The 12500-nt window shown below is 37.6% G+C and overlaps 1 protein-coding gene across 2 annotated transcripts in view; it reads left to right on the top strand.

Annotated features, from left to right (window-relative positions):
• Positions 1-12500, top strand: part of LOC137967713 (protein white-like) — a 75161-nt gene that overhangs the window by 25111 nt on the left and 37550 nt on the right. For both annotated transcript variants that reach the window (XR_011116567.1, XM_068814253.1), the window contains exons 7-11: positions 4422-4493; positions 4974-5076; positions 5228-5293; positions 6287-6324; positions 8695-8800. Coding sequence is in view for 1 of the 2 variants with exons in the window: in XM_068814253.1 (XP_068670354.1) it covers positions 4422-4493; positions 4974-5076; positions 5228-5293; positions 6287-6324; positions 8695-8800 (385 nt within the window). In the remaining variant the exon portion in view is untranslated. The remainder of the gene's footprint in view (positions 1-4421; positions 4494-4973; positions 5077-5227; positions 5294-6286; positions 6325-8694; positions 8801-12500) is intronic.

Raw genomic sequence — 12500 nt, 5'->3', positions numbered from 1 at the left:
CTCTGTCTAAAATCATTTTTTCGACGTCGAAACAAGTTTCCGCCATACATTTTCTTATATATAGCGACTTGCAATGTGTGCTCCCTTGGCGATCCCAGAACCCTTTGCGTATAAACGGGGATCCGATTACTGGCAACTCAGTCATTGAGTGTCGAAAGTAATTAGCGAATTGCTTTGCTTAATGATTACTTCACTCAGTGATTGGTTCAAAGTTCTCGCGCCACTTTTTCAACCAATCAGAAGTGAAACCAAAACCAATCGTGGCTCGCCCGTGCACATTTTCCCGCGCTTTGTGTCCGCTTCGTGTAATTACTTCCAGTTTTGATTGGTGGCAATACGTCTTTACTACTTCATGACCCACGTCGGTCAGAAAAAAGCGTTAATAAAGTTAACCCTGAAACAATATTGAACTTCATCATTCAGCGAAAGTTAAATTTGCAAGAACCCTTGAGCTCACTCACAGAAAGATGCAATTACAAATCATTGGATTTGACAGCCTTGTGGTGGTAAGCTATTTTCTTGGAAGAAAAAATATCACACAGCAGTGTGAAGGTCCAAATCTAAAGTCCAACAGGACAAAAACCATTGCTAAATGAAATTTTACAGGACCCGCCTAAAAGAGGCGTCCACCCAAATATGTTCTCGAGAGAGCGAAATTATGACAAAGGCAAAGGAAACCAGATCGCGTACAAGGGCGTTGTGTTTGATACACCGATGTAGGCCTGTCAACCCCATTTATTAACACACTTGAAAAATGGGAGATATTTTAAAACTTGTTCAGCAATGGCAATCGCGTAAATGCTTTCAAAGCTATAGCTTCCATCCCTTGGCCAATTGGATGTTCTTGTAACGACTGAACATTAATTTTAAGAAAAACACGACACTCCTGAGTTTTACAACAGACATGTTTCGGCAGTTGCCTCTGCCATCTTCAGTGTGAAATAAACAAAAATTACAGTGAAATATAAATACTAGAGAAATTACAATTATAATAATGACAATAATTAAGACTCTGACAATAGTAAACAGAAAGTTTTAAATTAACATCTTTAATATGTTTAACCTGTGCACAAGTTAAACATGTTAATTTAGAACTTCCTGTTTAACTTTGAATTACTATTGTCAGAGTCTTAATTATTGTCATTATTATTATTGTAATTTCTCTAGTATTTATATTTCACTGTAATTTATTGTTCATTTCACACTGAAGATGGCAGAGGCAACTGCCGAAACATGTCTGCTGTAAAACTCATGAGTGTCGTGTTTTTCTTAAATTAATTTCTTCACTGCTTTTATCAGACTGAACATTGCGATAAACGGAATTTAAGAGCGCAAAAATCTTTATATGTATAGCTCTGTATAGCCCTGCAAGCCCTGTACAGCTCTGTATATGCCTGTATAGCCCCTGCATACCCCTTTATACCTCTATATAGCTCTGTATAATCCTGTATAGCTCTCAATAGCCCTGTATAGCTCTGTATATCCCTTTGTATTTGTAGCTCTTTATGTCCCGGTACAATACATGTCTCCGTACATCAAGTACCTACTTACGAAGTAAGGCATCTTGGTTATATATAGTCGATTTGATTTAATTTGCTCGATTTGAAAGGTGCATCTGATCAATTCTTGACTTAATATGATCGATTTAATGTATTCGATTTGAAAGGTGTAGCTAATTGATTTAATGGTTTAATGGATGATATCAATGAATTGAATTTTCTCGATATGAAAGTTGTATCTGATCGAAATAATGTAATAGAGTTGAAAAGTGTCTCTGAGTTATAGCGCTTAATTTGCAAGGATGAACTTTGACAGTATAAAAGTTCAAAAGCGATTTGCGGTTCTTCTTGATCTGCTGTAACATGTGCTAACACCGATCCCGTCCAAGCCAGACGACGATGCGTCAATTGCCAAACGCACTAGTTTCGTAGGCTCATAATGAGCCCACAATGGTGCAGATTTCAGGACATCCTTCGACTTCCGAAGAGCTTCTTGGCACTGGGTAGACCATTTCCATGGTGTGTTTTCCAGCAACTACCGATTTAAAGGATGCATAAGGGTTGCAACTCCAGCCGTTCAATGTACTGTGTCCAATCACCGCCTGGTGTAAACTCGTCAATTGGACCAAGGTGAGGCGAATTCACCATCGCAGTACACGCGTCAACGAAGGTGAAGCTTGATCGTGAGTCCCCATCCTCGTCGCCATCAGTTGCGGTGCATACTAAAGAAACTGAAAAAAAAAATAACATTACACAAGCAAGAAAACTGAAAGTACAACTGCTCTATATGGTTGCGAATTCTTGGGTGTAAATTATTCAATCTAATTCTTCACAGACGTTTCTTCCCCAGTTCCAGGAGATCCTGCAAACTACAGAGGCATGTGCCTCAACTGTTGTCTCGGAAAACCTTTTACTGCGGTCCTAAATTCGAGATTGAAAAATTATATTCTTGTTCAAAACATTTTACATCCATCTCAAATTGGTTTTTCACCAAATCATCGTACATCCGATCATATTTTTAGTCTCAGAACTCTGGTTGACGAATATGTCAATAAAGTTCCAAACGGTAAACTGTTCACTTGTTTCATTGACTTCAAAAAAGCTTTCGATTCAGTTTGGCATGATGGCCTTCTTTACAAACTTCGCCAATACAACATTGGAGGAAAATTGTATGATTTAATAAAAAATCTTTACTCTAAGAAATCATAATGCAAAACTTGTCTTTTCATTGATAACACTAGCAAGATATCGGGACCTAAGCGATCTGTTAAGATCACCGATCGTTTCACATGTACCTCCGCAAATGTCATTTATTGCATAACCTGTACGTTATGCAATAAATTATACATTGGCGAGACAGGTAAACGACTAGGTGACCGATTCCGCGAACACCTTCGCGATGTTGAGAAGAATGACAAGGTTGCATCTAAGCCAGTCGCTCGTCATTTTAATCTCCCTAACCACTCCAAAAAACACATGGCTACCTGCGGCCTTTCCCTACATCTAGGTACGACGGAAAGCCGCAAGAATCTGGAACAAAAATTCATCTTCCAAATCGGCACCCTTAATCCTCACGGTATTAACGAACGCTTTTCATTTAACTAATATATTCCTATTGTTCACGTTGCCATGTTACCACCAATAGCGTAGCTCCTACTCTACTATAAAAACTACACGTAACCCACAATTCCTCGATTCGCTCTGACGAAGGGCTAACGCTCCAAACGTCAGCTTTTAGAATCTCTGTACGGTGGCCAATTTACATTATCAGCTCCGTTGATAAAACCAAATTTTGTAAATAATTATACCTACCTCGGTGTAAACTTTTCTTCCAACGGAAATTTTAGAGATTGCAAATTGAACTTAAAAGACAAAGTTACAAGATCCTTTTTCGTTACTCGTCGCTTTCTAGATTTCACGAAAATACCATTTGCTGTAACAAATAAACTTTTTGATTCACTTTTCGTACCGATCCTCCTTTATGGTTCAGAGGCATGGGGAATTTACGAGAAGGATGATTTCAACACCTGGGAAAAAGACACGATTGAAAAAACACATATTTTCCATTGCAAACAGTCTTTAGGAGTAAATAAGCATTGTCCGAACGTTGCAGCAGACTTTCTTTGAAACTTGCAATAGATACAAACATTTTAACATTTTACATCCATTTACAATCCCTGCCAGATAACAATATCAATCGGGGATGACACAAAAAAATTACAAATATATGTGACAAATGCAACTCTAGCTCTATGATATTAAATATGAACAATAGTAAAACTTTCACTTCTCACATCAAGGGATAATTATATATACAAAGCTTCAACTGAGCACCAACTTTTACTCATAAAAGTTAACCGGAAACTGAACTTCTACAATATTTTCAAAATGAACACCAAAACAGCTAAATTTTTAGATAGAATTAAAAATCCCCTACACAGATCTGCAGTTAGAATCATAGTCTTAACATTGAAACAGGGAGATACACTGTCCCTAGGACTCCTGAGCATTTAAGAACTTGTACACTGTGCCACTTGATCAACATCGAGAATGAAACTCATGATAATTTTTCAATTAAATAGATTCGTATTTTACTTTACATTATTTGATAGGTAATGCCATGTATTAAAATGGAAATACCTTAATAAATTGTTGTTGTTGTTGTTGTTGTTTGTATGGTGTGGAGTCGTGATTGAACTACCCTGAGCTCCATAGCGAATTAACACATTAATTACAATACATTTACAACACCCTTTTTGCAATTAACATTTATAGTAGCCAAATCAGAATGTTTTATCTGTTATGTAACTGTCAAAGCTAAACGGCATTGATCTACCAGTTGCGTTAGCGCCATTGCTATGAAATTTTTCATACTTTCCATGGTTATTAAGAAATTTTCAAAACAAAATTTCCCTTCTGCAGCATCCTACTCTTGGCGGAAGCAAGAACAGCTTTTCTGGGTTCGACAGCTGATGCGCTCCAATATTTCAACAAGTAAGAGCGTAGTTATTGCATGGAAATGGTAAGGAAACTCGACAAGTTTCTTTGTCTTATGTTTTTGTTCGCTGTTTTGACCCTGACCATACACAAACCACACCCTTTTTCTAAAAGACACCAATCAGAAATTTCGGTTAATGTATTCAAAACTCAGTTGTAAACTGAGAACGAAAGATTGTGCAGTGTCAAGGGTCAAGTTAACATGAAGCACGATTTCACTGTTCAAGATTTTGAATTTTCCAGGGATTCATAACCAGTCCATCTAGATGAACTATGGTTAGAGACTTTTAAGTAAACTTTATATGGTCAAATGAAGTTGATAACGATCGGCTTCTTTCACCGTTATTTCTGTCCTATCAACACTTTTCCTTTCTGGTCAACCAGATTGGAGTGAAATTTTTTTCTGTTTTTGTCTAGCTTTAAACGAAATTTGAGAGATAGAGAATGTTCATGTTAATATGACGCTTATTTTGACAGCTTGGGGTATCCTTGTCCAGACAATTTTAATCCTGCTGATCACTTTATTCACACTTTGGCAATTGTCCCTGGTGACGAAGAGAATAGCCACAGGAGGGTTCAGGTTGGTATGCAATAATTACTATTAACATCATGATCGACACCTTTGTTAACGTCGTCAAATCGTCATCACCATCATTATCCGACATCATCATCATTAGCGTACTCCAATATGCAACCATTATTAACTGGCGATACTTCTATGTTTTTTTAAGGACATCTGCAATGCATATAGTGAGACTGAAGCAAGAGAAAATGAAACAGGCACAGCTGGAGCACCGGTGAGATATAATGCAAACTGTCACCTGACAAGTACTTTCATCTCAAGTATTGCCAACCTCACTTTTCGAGCTTTTGACATCATGTCGGCCATGTTTACGTCAAAAAATGATTCTCCCAGGGATAAACTTATATTCCCATGCAAATGTTTCCTTTTGTTGCGTTGAACCACCTAAATGAAACCAGTGATAGATTTGCTGAAAACTCAGTAATCAAAAAAGGTAGCTTAAAGCATTTTAAACCAATTTATCTACTGGACTGAAGTATCCACAAAACTTGACTGCAACAAATCACGCACTTCACCTCAGGAAAATCTAACTCAACGTTAACTGAAGGTTTGTTCAATTAGCACGGATTTGAAAAATTAGAAAACGAACGTTGGATGTAAAGGCATTCAAAATAGACCCCAGCAGCTGCAAATAAATAATCCTTAAATCTGTAACCAACAAGACCCTTATCGGCGGATAGGGCCTTGAAGTAGATAGATTTAGATATAAACTTTTTCTCCTACTCAGAATAATAAAAACGTATTTCAAAAAGCTTGAAAACTAAAGAATAAGACACGCTGAAAATCGTGGACTTCTATTAGCAAAATAATCAATAAAACCTTGAGCCTTGGTGTCAAACGATCTCCACTCTAACAACAAATAATCAAATACACACACATTTGCCAGTAAGGACCTCCATGCTTTCCTTCGCCGCGAGGACGAAAGAAAACCGCTCTTCTCGGAAACAACCACCCTTTTCATGCCAGCTGCAGTTACTTTTCTGTGAGTGGCCCATGCCGCTTTTCCTAGGTTAATGTTATACGACACTCATTTGGACTCGTCATGGGCATGCTCTTAGTGTTTGGAGAAAAAGTAAAGAATTTAAAAGGGAAAGTGGATGATGACACTATGACATTGTGACCTTGTGAAGAAGATTTTTCTTCTTGGAATTCATGCCAAAGATTTTTTTGTCAGAACTTGCTGACAATTTTTTCTCTCCTTCTTTAGGATTCATTCCATGATCATGTCACCCTTCCGCGCTCACAGTAAGTTATACGTTGTGCCCGGTGCATCAGTGGAAGAACATCCTTTGACTCTTTTGCAATGTTACTCGTGAAGTTGTCCTGGTCGCTTGAAAGGACTCAATGACATGTCACTGGAGCTATGTTCCAAAACCTCTGCTTGCCTGTTGAATTATAACGTATTCTGTGTTCCTTACTTCCGTGAAAATTGATTGAAACAAAAACACAAAAAGTTAAGTCGAGTCTTGATACTTCACATTACATCTTTCCAAGAGGTGTATTACGTTCCAAAACCCAATCAACAAAAAATTGGCTGAGCGACAAATCCATTAAAACCAGAGATAAATTTAATTTAGTTTTTATTACCGAATATTGGATTTTTTTTTAACCGTCTGATTAAACGTCGGAGCCAATGTTAAAGTCGGAAAATTTATTGACAAACCACCCTCACTCGGAAGATTTATCCAGGAAGGAAAAGTTAGCCAAGTCCAGGATTGTGAAGTAAAATGATGGTGCTTTCATTTCTATTAGGGCTTTTGTAAGTCATGTTGTAGTTAACCAGACACTTTTGCTTTCCTGTGTAGTGCTAAGCCCCTCACACGAATGTTGTAAATTAAAAGTGAATGAAGTGAACTGCATCTGCTAACCTTGGAAGTATGAATTGATGCAGAAGGTATTTATTAGTCGCTGCAACAATGCCATCGTGTCTTCAGTGCCTTTATATGCCAAATCTTCCCCGGTCCATTTTGGATCGCCATTCATTTCATCCTCATGGCAATCTGTTATCAGCAGATAGAGTAGCCTGTTCCACTCATTTCTAATTATGGTTTAGGCCATTTATATACTGCACATATCCCGAAGTCTCATGCCGGTTAACAATTCTTTCTCTAGAGTAAAATCGGACGTTAGCTTGTAACGGCGCCCCTGGCAGCTGCTATCAGTCCATATTTGATGTCGAGTACAAGGAAAGGTTACGTTTTATACAAACGTTGGCCGTGTAGCACTTATATTTTAAACAGAGATAACTGAACTCTGAGTTTTTCTCTGTCCTTGTGTGGGCCCATTTCCATCAGTAGGGCTAACGCTCACATGGTTCATATGGGATTGAAATCTAGCACTTCACATTACACTCTATTCAGTTATCCATATTTGTCACCCACCCAGACCACAACACCGGGAGTCTCCGCCCTACTCTTCAAGAGCAGTATGTAGGCCTTGGCAGATTGTGCTAGTATGATTTTTGGCATAATTGGAGCAAAAAATTTAAACGAGCACTGTCAAGGTATAATGAGCAAATTTTAGCACTTTTTGGAGCATAAAGTCATAAAATTTAGCAAAAATGGTGTTTTTTTTTCCGAAATAAATTAAATTTGGAAGTATGTTCATCCAATGCGTTTTTCAGCAACGCTAATAGTAGTACTAGGCCTCTTTTGGCGAATTCTGCGCGCGCGGTTAACGTTTTGGAGGAGTCTGGTACTCTGGTTTCCCATCCGGCTTCACGTGGAAATTGTGTAAGCTAGCACAACTGCCATACGACTCCAACATTTGGCGGTTATTAAGCGCCTATATGTACAGAATTTACGTTATTTTTTGAGCATAATTTCGGAAATCAGGAGCATAATTTGGGAATTCTAACATAATTTTGGCATAATTTGGCATAATTTGGCAAAATTTTGATCACTGCTAGTAGCATAATATGCCACTTTTAAGAGCACAATCCGCCAAGGCCTAGAAGTATGTGGGTTCTTTAACATCCCACAGTTTGACTATTAGGAAAGGTTGTGAGACCGGACACTGCGGTTTATAGTCATTTTCCGAGAAGATTTGAAAGTTTAGCCATTTTCGAGTTATATTATACAAAGGCAACACGTTCTCCTTAGTTATTTTAATACCCTAAGTGTTGGTCCGGCCGGAATCGAACTCATGACCTCCCGCATGTCAACCCGGTGTTCAACCAACTGAGCTATCGGTTGCGCGGAAATCCGCCCCAAAATATCACTAAAAATCTTAACCAGTTTCCCTACAACAAATTGGTCATAAAATCGATGAATTTCGAAAGCCGAGGTGTTTCAACGTTTTTTTTTCCTTGTGTTTTTGCGATTGTCAAAGTAAGAAAGGCGTGTCGCCTTCTCCTGTTGTGTTTCGTGTTAAATGATTTAAACCTTTTTGATATAGTTCGTTTGGCTTTCTCCTCCTGATGTTCCGATTTTTCTCCTTTATCAAAAGCCAGATTTGATTTTGGAGTGAACGTTACCGGTGGTGTCCTACATTTTCTCTTCAGTGTTAAATCAATTGACCTTTAAAAGCTTATTGTTATTGTAAATTTAAAGTTCAGTTTAAAGTTGATTTTTATTCCATGTTCAATTAAGTTCTCACCGGTTTCTGTTGGTTTAGGTACAAAGTATCCTGGTGCAAACAGTTTCGTTCTGTTCTCTGGCGGTCGTGGCTCACCAACAATCGAGATTCTCTCGTATACCGAGTGAGGATTTATCAGATGGTGGTGAGTAATTTGATAGTTAAATCATCCCCTAGGAAGGAAATAGAGTGGTACTTACAATCACCGTAAGAACATTAATTATACTTTTCTCTTAGGAATTTGAATGACAATGCAGTGCGACCCCAAAACTTGACTGTTCAATGTATGTTATTCCAACAATCTGTAGCTGTTTTAAGCGCGCGGAGAACCATAGTTAAGAGAATATGGTAACCCATCCATGCGATAAATAGTTTTAGCTGTGACGTCATCGACCGTCCGCCCGTACGTCCGTACGTCCACCCATCCATATATGACAATGTGACCAGTATTACACCAGTTTACAGCATACATCTTTGATATCGGACATCCATGTTGTGGTCAGTTGACACCTGTCAAAACAAGTATCCGCTGACAAGTATCACGTGACCATATCGTGGACTCGGGTTTAGAGCTCATCGAAGTTAGCTGTTTTGATGACGTAGACCGCTGACTGGGAACTGGTTTTCGATTGCAGCCTCAACCCAGGTTAACTCACCTAAAAATAAGCTAGCCTTCATTTTTCGCGCGCTTTCTGCGGCTCGATGGGGTTACACGGCCATACTACGTCAACTAAAGGTCTTAACAGTCAACATTTTTCGTATTCAGGTGGAAAAAGGTTTAGAAAAGTTTTTTTTTCTACAATTTGCGCCGGTTTCAATCCAGGTTGACATACCATGATAGCCGTGGTCCACACTGGTGGCTACGCAGTTATTCAAGTCAAGCATCAGAGGAATATGAACTTAAAGCTGAGTGTTTGTTTTCAATTCGTTTTTAGCTGCTTTTTCGCTCTGTATTGGAATTTCTGGCATATCTTTAGAAGATCTGATAAGGTTGCATGATGCCTGGACGACCTATGACTAGAACAGAAACGATAGAAGTGAGAAATAGAACGACATCGACAAAACAGTATACTAGTAATAGCTCAAACTCGGTGGAAGAAGTTACTCCACAAATTACCTGTGTGTGCTTTAAACAAAGGCTTCTAAAACACAAGCTAGTGATATTTCCCCTTAATTTTAAGAGAACTCATTGCGATTATGTGTTTATAACACAAGGGCAAAATTTTCATGTCACTGTCGAGGCACATCGAAAAACAGTTTAATAGGCAAAAGGAATAAAAAACACTTTCCAAAAGAGTACGGCTGAACGTTATTTAATTCCAGTTGAGAATAAAAATTCGAATTTCATTCCTGAACAAAGGAAAAAAAACGATTAAACCACTTTTTAAAAATACGCAACAACTTGAAACAACGCATCCTTAAAAATGACAAACGGTTTAGTGCCCAAGAAAAGAATTTGTTGGAGCGGATCTTCTTTTAATTTTGTCCTCTCTTGGTTGCCGTATCTTGCTCCAAGCCGACCTGGCGTGTTTTAGCGAAATACATCAAAATGTGAATCATCTCCTCTTTAGAGATAAAGTGGAATAAAGTACAACAATAAAACTCCCTTTTGTCCTTGAACTGACAAAGTTTTCTAACGGTTTCTAATTTTAGCGTAATTCCTATTCGCGAGCTTTTGACAGTTGACTTCGAAATGGCTTTTTTTCCTTTTCCGTTCGCTCGCTAAGGATTTGCTTGTTTTCTTTTAAATTAAAACTCATGCGATTCAAGAAAAATTCATTGCCTAACTGGTGAATTCTACAGTAAATTTCACTCGAAAAACCCACATCGCACTTATCGCTTCGTGATTCATGCGATATCGGTTTTCTGCGTGAAATTTACCGTGGAATTCATTAGTTAGGCAATGGATTTTTCTATAGAAGAAAGCGAAGAAAATGATTTCATTAAGCAGTAACCGAAAAAACCAAAACACGGACAATTCCAAAACCTTTTATTTTCACTAACCCTACAGCCAGTAAGAATAAATAACCCGGGAGCGCCGCTTTTAGACTTAGATAAAAATATCTATTAAATTTTCAACCTCGGTTAATGCATTTCTCGTGCTCTGATTGGTTTACTCAGTCTCGGTTATCAGCTCATGTACCTAAGTTTGACCTTATTTGGTAAATGATTGCGCTAAGCGTTGCTAAGCGAGATGTCTCTCTGAATTAAGTAAAGAAAACGTTTTTGTGGAAAGTTTGGATCAATTCTGACGTTTGGAAGTACGCGAAAAGGTAAGAAATGTTTTTGTGATAAGCCTGCGTCTGTCTGACCACCAGGTATTATTACACAGCATCGCATCTTCATCAAATTTTTTCGATTTCGCTCCGATTTTCTCGCTTTTTTCGTTCCATTTCTTACTTCCAAACTTTTCGAGTTTAAGAAAGTGGATAAAAACAATTATTCCATTCGTGCTTGTTGGATTTGAGACTGGTTTACCATCTCATATCCTACGCGCCCTCATGGAACAATTGTTAAATATTATTGGTTTTGCCTTGACCAGGAATATTATTGTATCCAGGTGTAAAAATTGATTATTCAGCCCCACCACGTCCTAAGAATTAAAAAGGGGATACTCAATGTTCTTGCTTCGGACAATTGTTTTCAATATCTATAAAAAATAAACGTCAACTTCATTGACGTTATTAAATTTGAACGAGGAATATCTTTTACTTAAATGTGAACTAAAGTGACGATTAGATTTGTGTAAGGCAGATGCTAACTTTGAGGGTACATCACAAAAGTAGTTATTCATTACGTTTGCTATTGAAGTAGGGTGGTAAAAATGCTTAATTCGTCAATGTGAGAGTTGAGTTGGTTCTTATTTATAAGATAATTATTATCCCACATCTTTTTTGTGTTATTGGAATCCGATAAAACATTGTAAAAACGATTGCTTATTGTAGATGTAGTAAAACAGATACATTAATATCCTTAACTATACTTCTTTAAGATCAGCGTTTTAGTAATCGTACAAGGCATTTTATACGCATTTGTAAAAAGAATGAGGGCTTCCAACAAAATTAAGAGAAAGTTGGAATATTTTTTACCTTAACTTCATGTGAGTTTTGGAAACTATTGTTTATGACGTGCGTTTGGGGACCGGCTCTAGTTTCGCTTGTGCACAGAAATTTTGTCTCATTTGGTTGCTTTAAGCATTGCACTCATGCGAGGAATTTGACAGAGGCAAATTGAGAGGTAAAAAAAAAAAATTAATCAAGCCGAGGATCTTCAGTCACCTTAATGTGGCATTACCTTAGGCCACGTGCCCGTGACAAGGAGCGCACAACTTCGTCGTATTTGTAGAACGGCGTTTTTACAGACCGAGTTATTTTAATAAGATTGATTTCCTAGTGAAACCAGAGCTTTCCTGCTAATCACAAGTCTTGTATGCCAAATTATTACCCACGGGATTGAGAGTGGTCACTCCGGAAAACCAAATCTTATTTAATAACTCGTATAAAAGTAACATGATCTGTGCAAACTTTTATATTTATGACCCATTTTCTTCGCTTTTGTGTTGGTCAGCATTATGATATGAGATAAATAATCAACTTTATTAACAAATTCAAAGAAAAATATTAAATTTACAATAATAATAATCATACAATAATGAATCATTTAATATGCATTATAAAAAAAATTCCATTACATATGTGTCTTTCTCTTTGGTCTTAACATACTAATTAATAGAAATCTATAAAAACTAAAAGGTTTCGTACTATACTAGACCAGCTAGTAAGCAGAGTTATATACAATATATCGATTAAGAAAGTCCGGCAAGTCCTCTTTCAATTTCGAAATCA

Source organism: Montipora foliosa, chromosome 8 (assembly GCF_036669935.1).
Source record: "Montipora foliosa isolate CH-2021 chromosome 8, ASM3666993v2, whole genome shotgun sequence".
NCBI classification, from domain to species: Eukaryota; Metazoa; Cnidaria; class Anthozoa; order Scleractinia; family Acroporidae; genus Montipora; species Montipora foliosa.
Note: the sequence above shows the minus strand (reverse complement) of the source record. Positions and strands in the feature narration are given on the sequence as shown.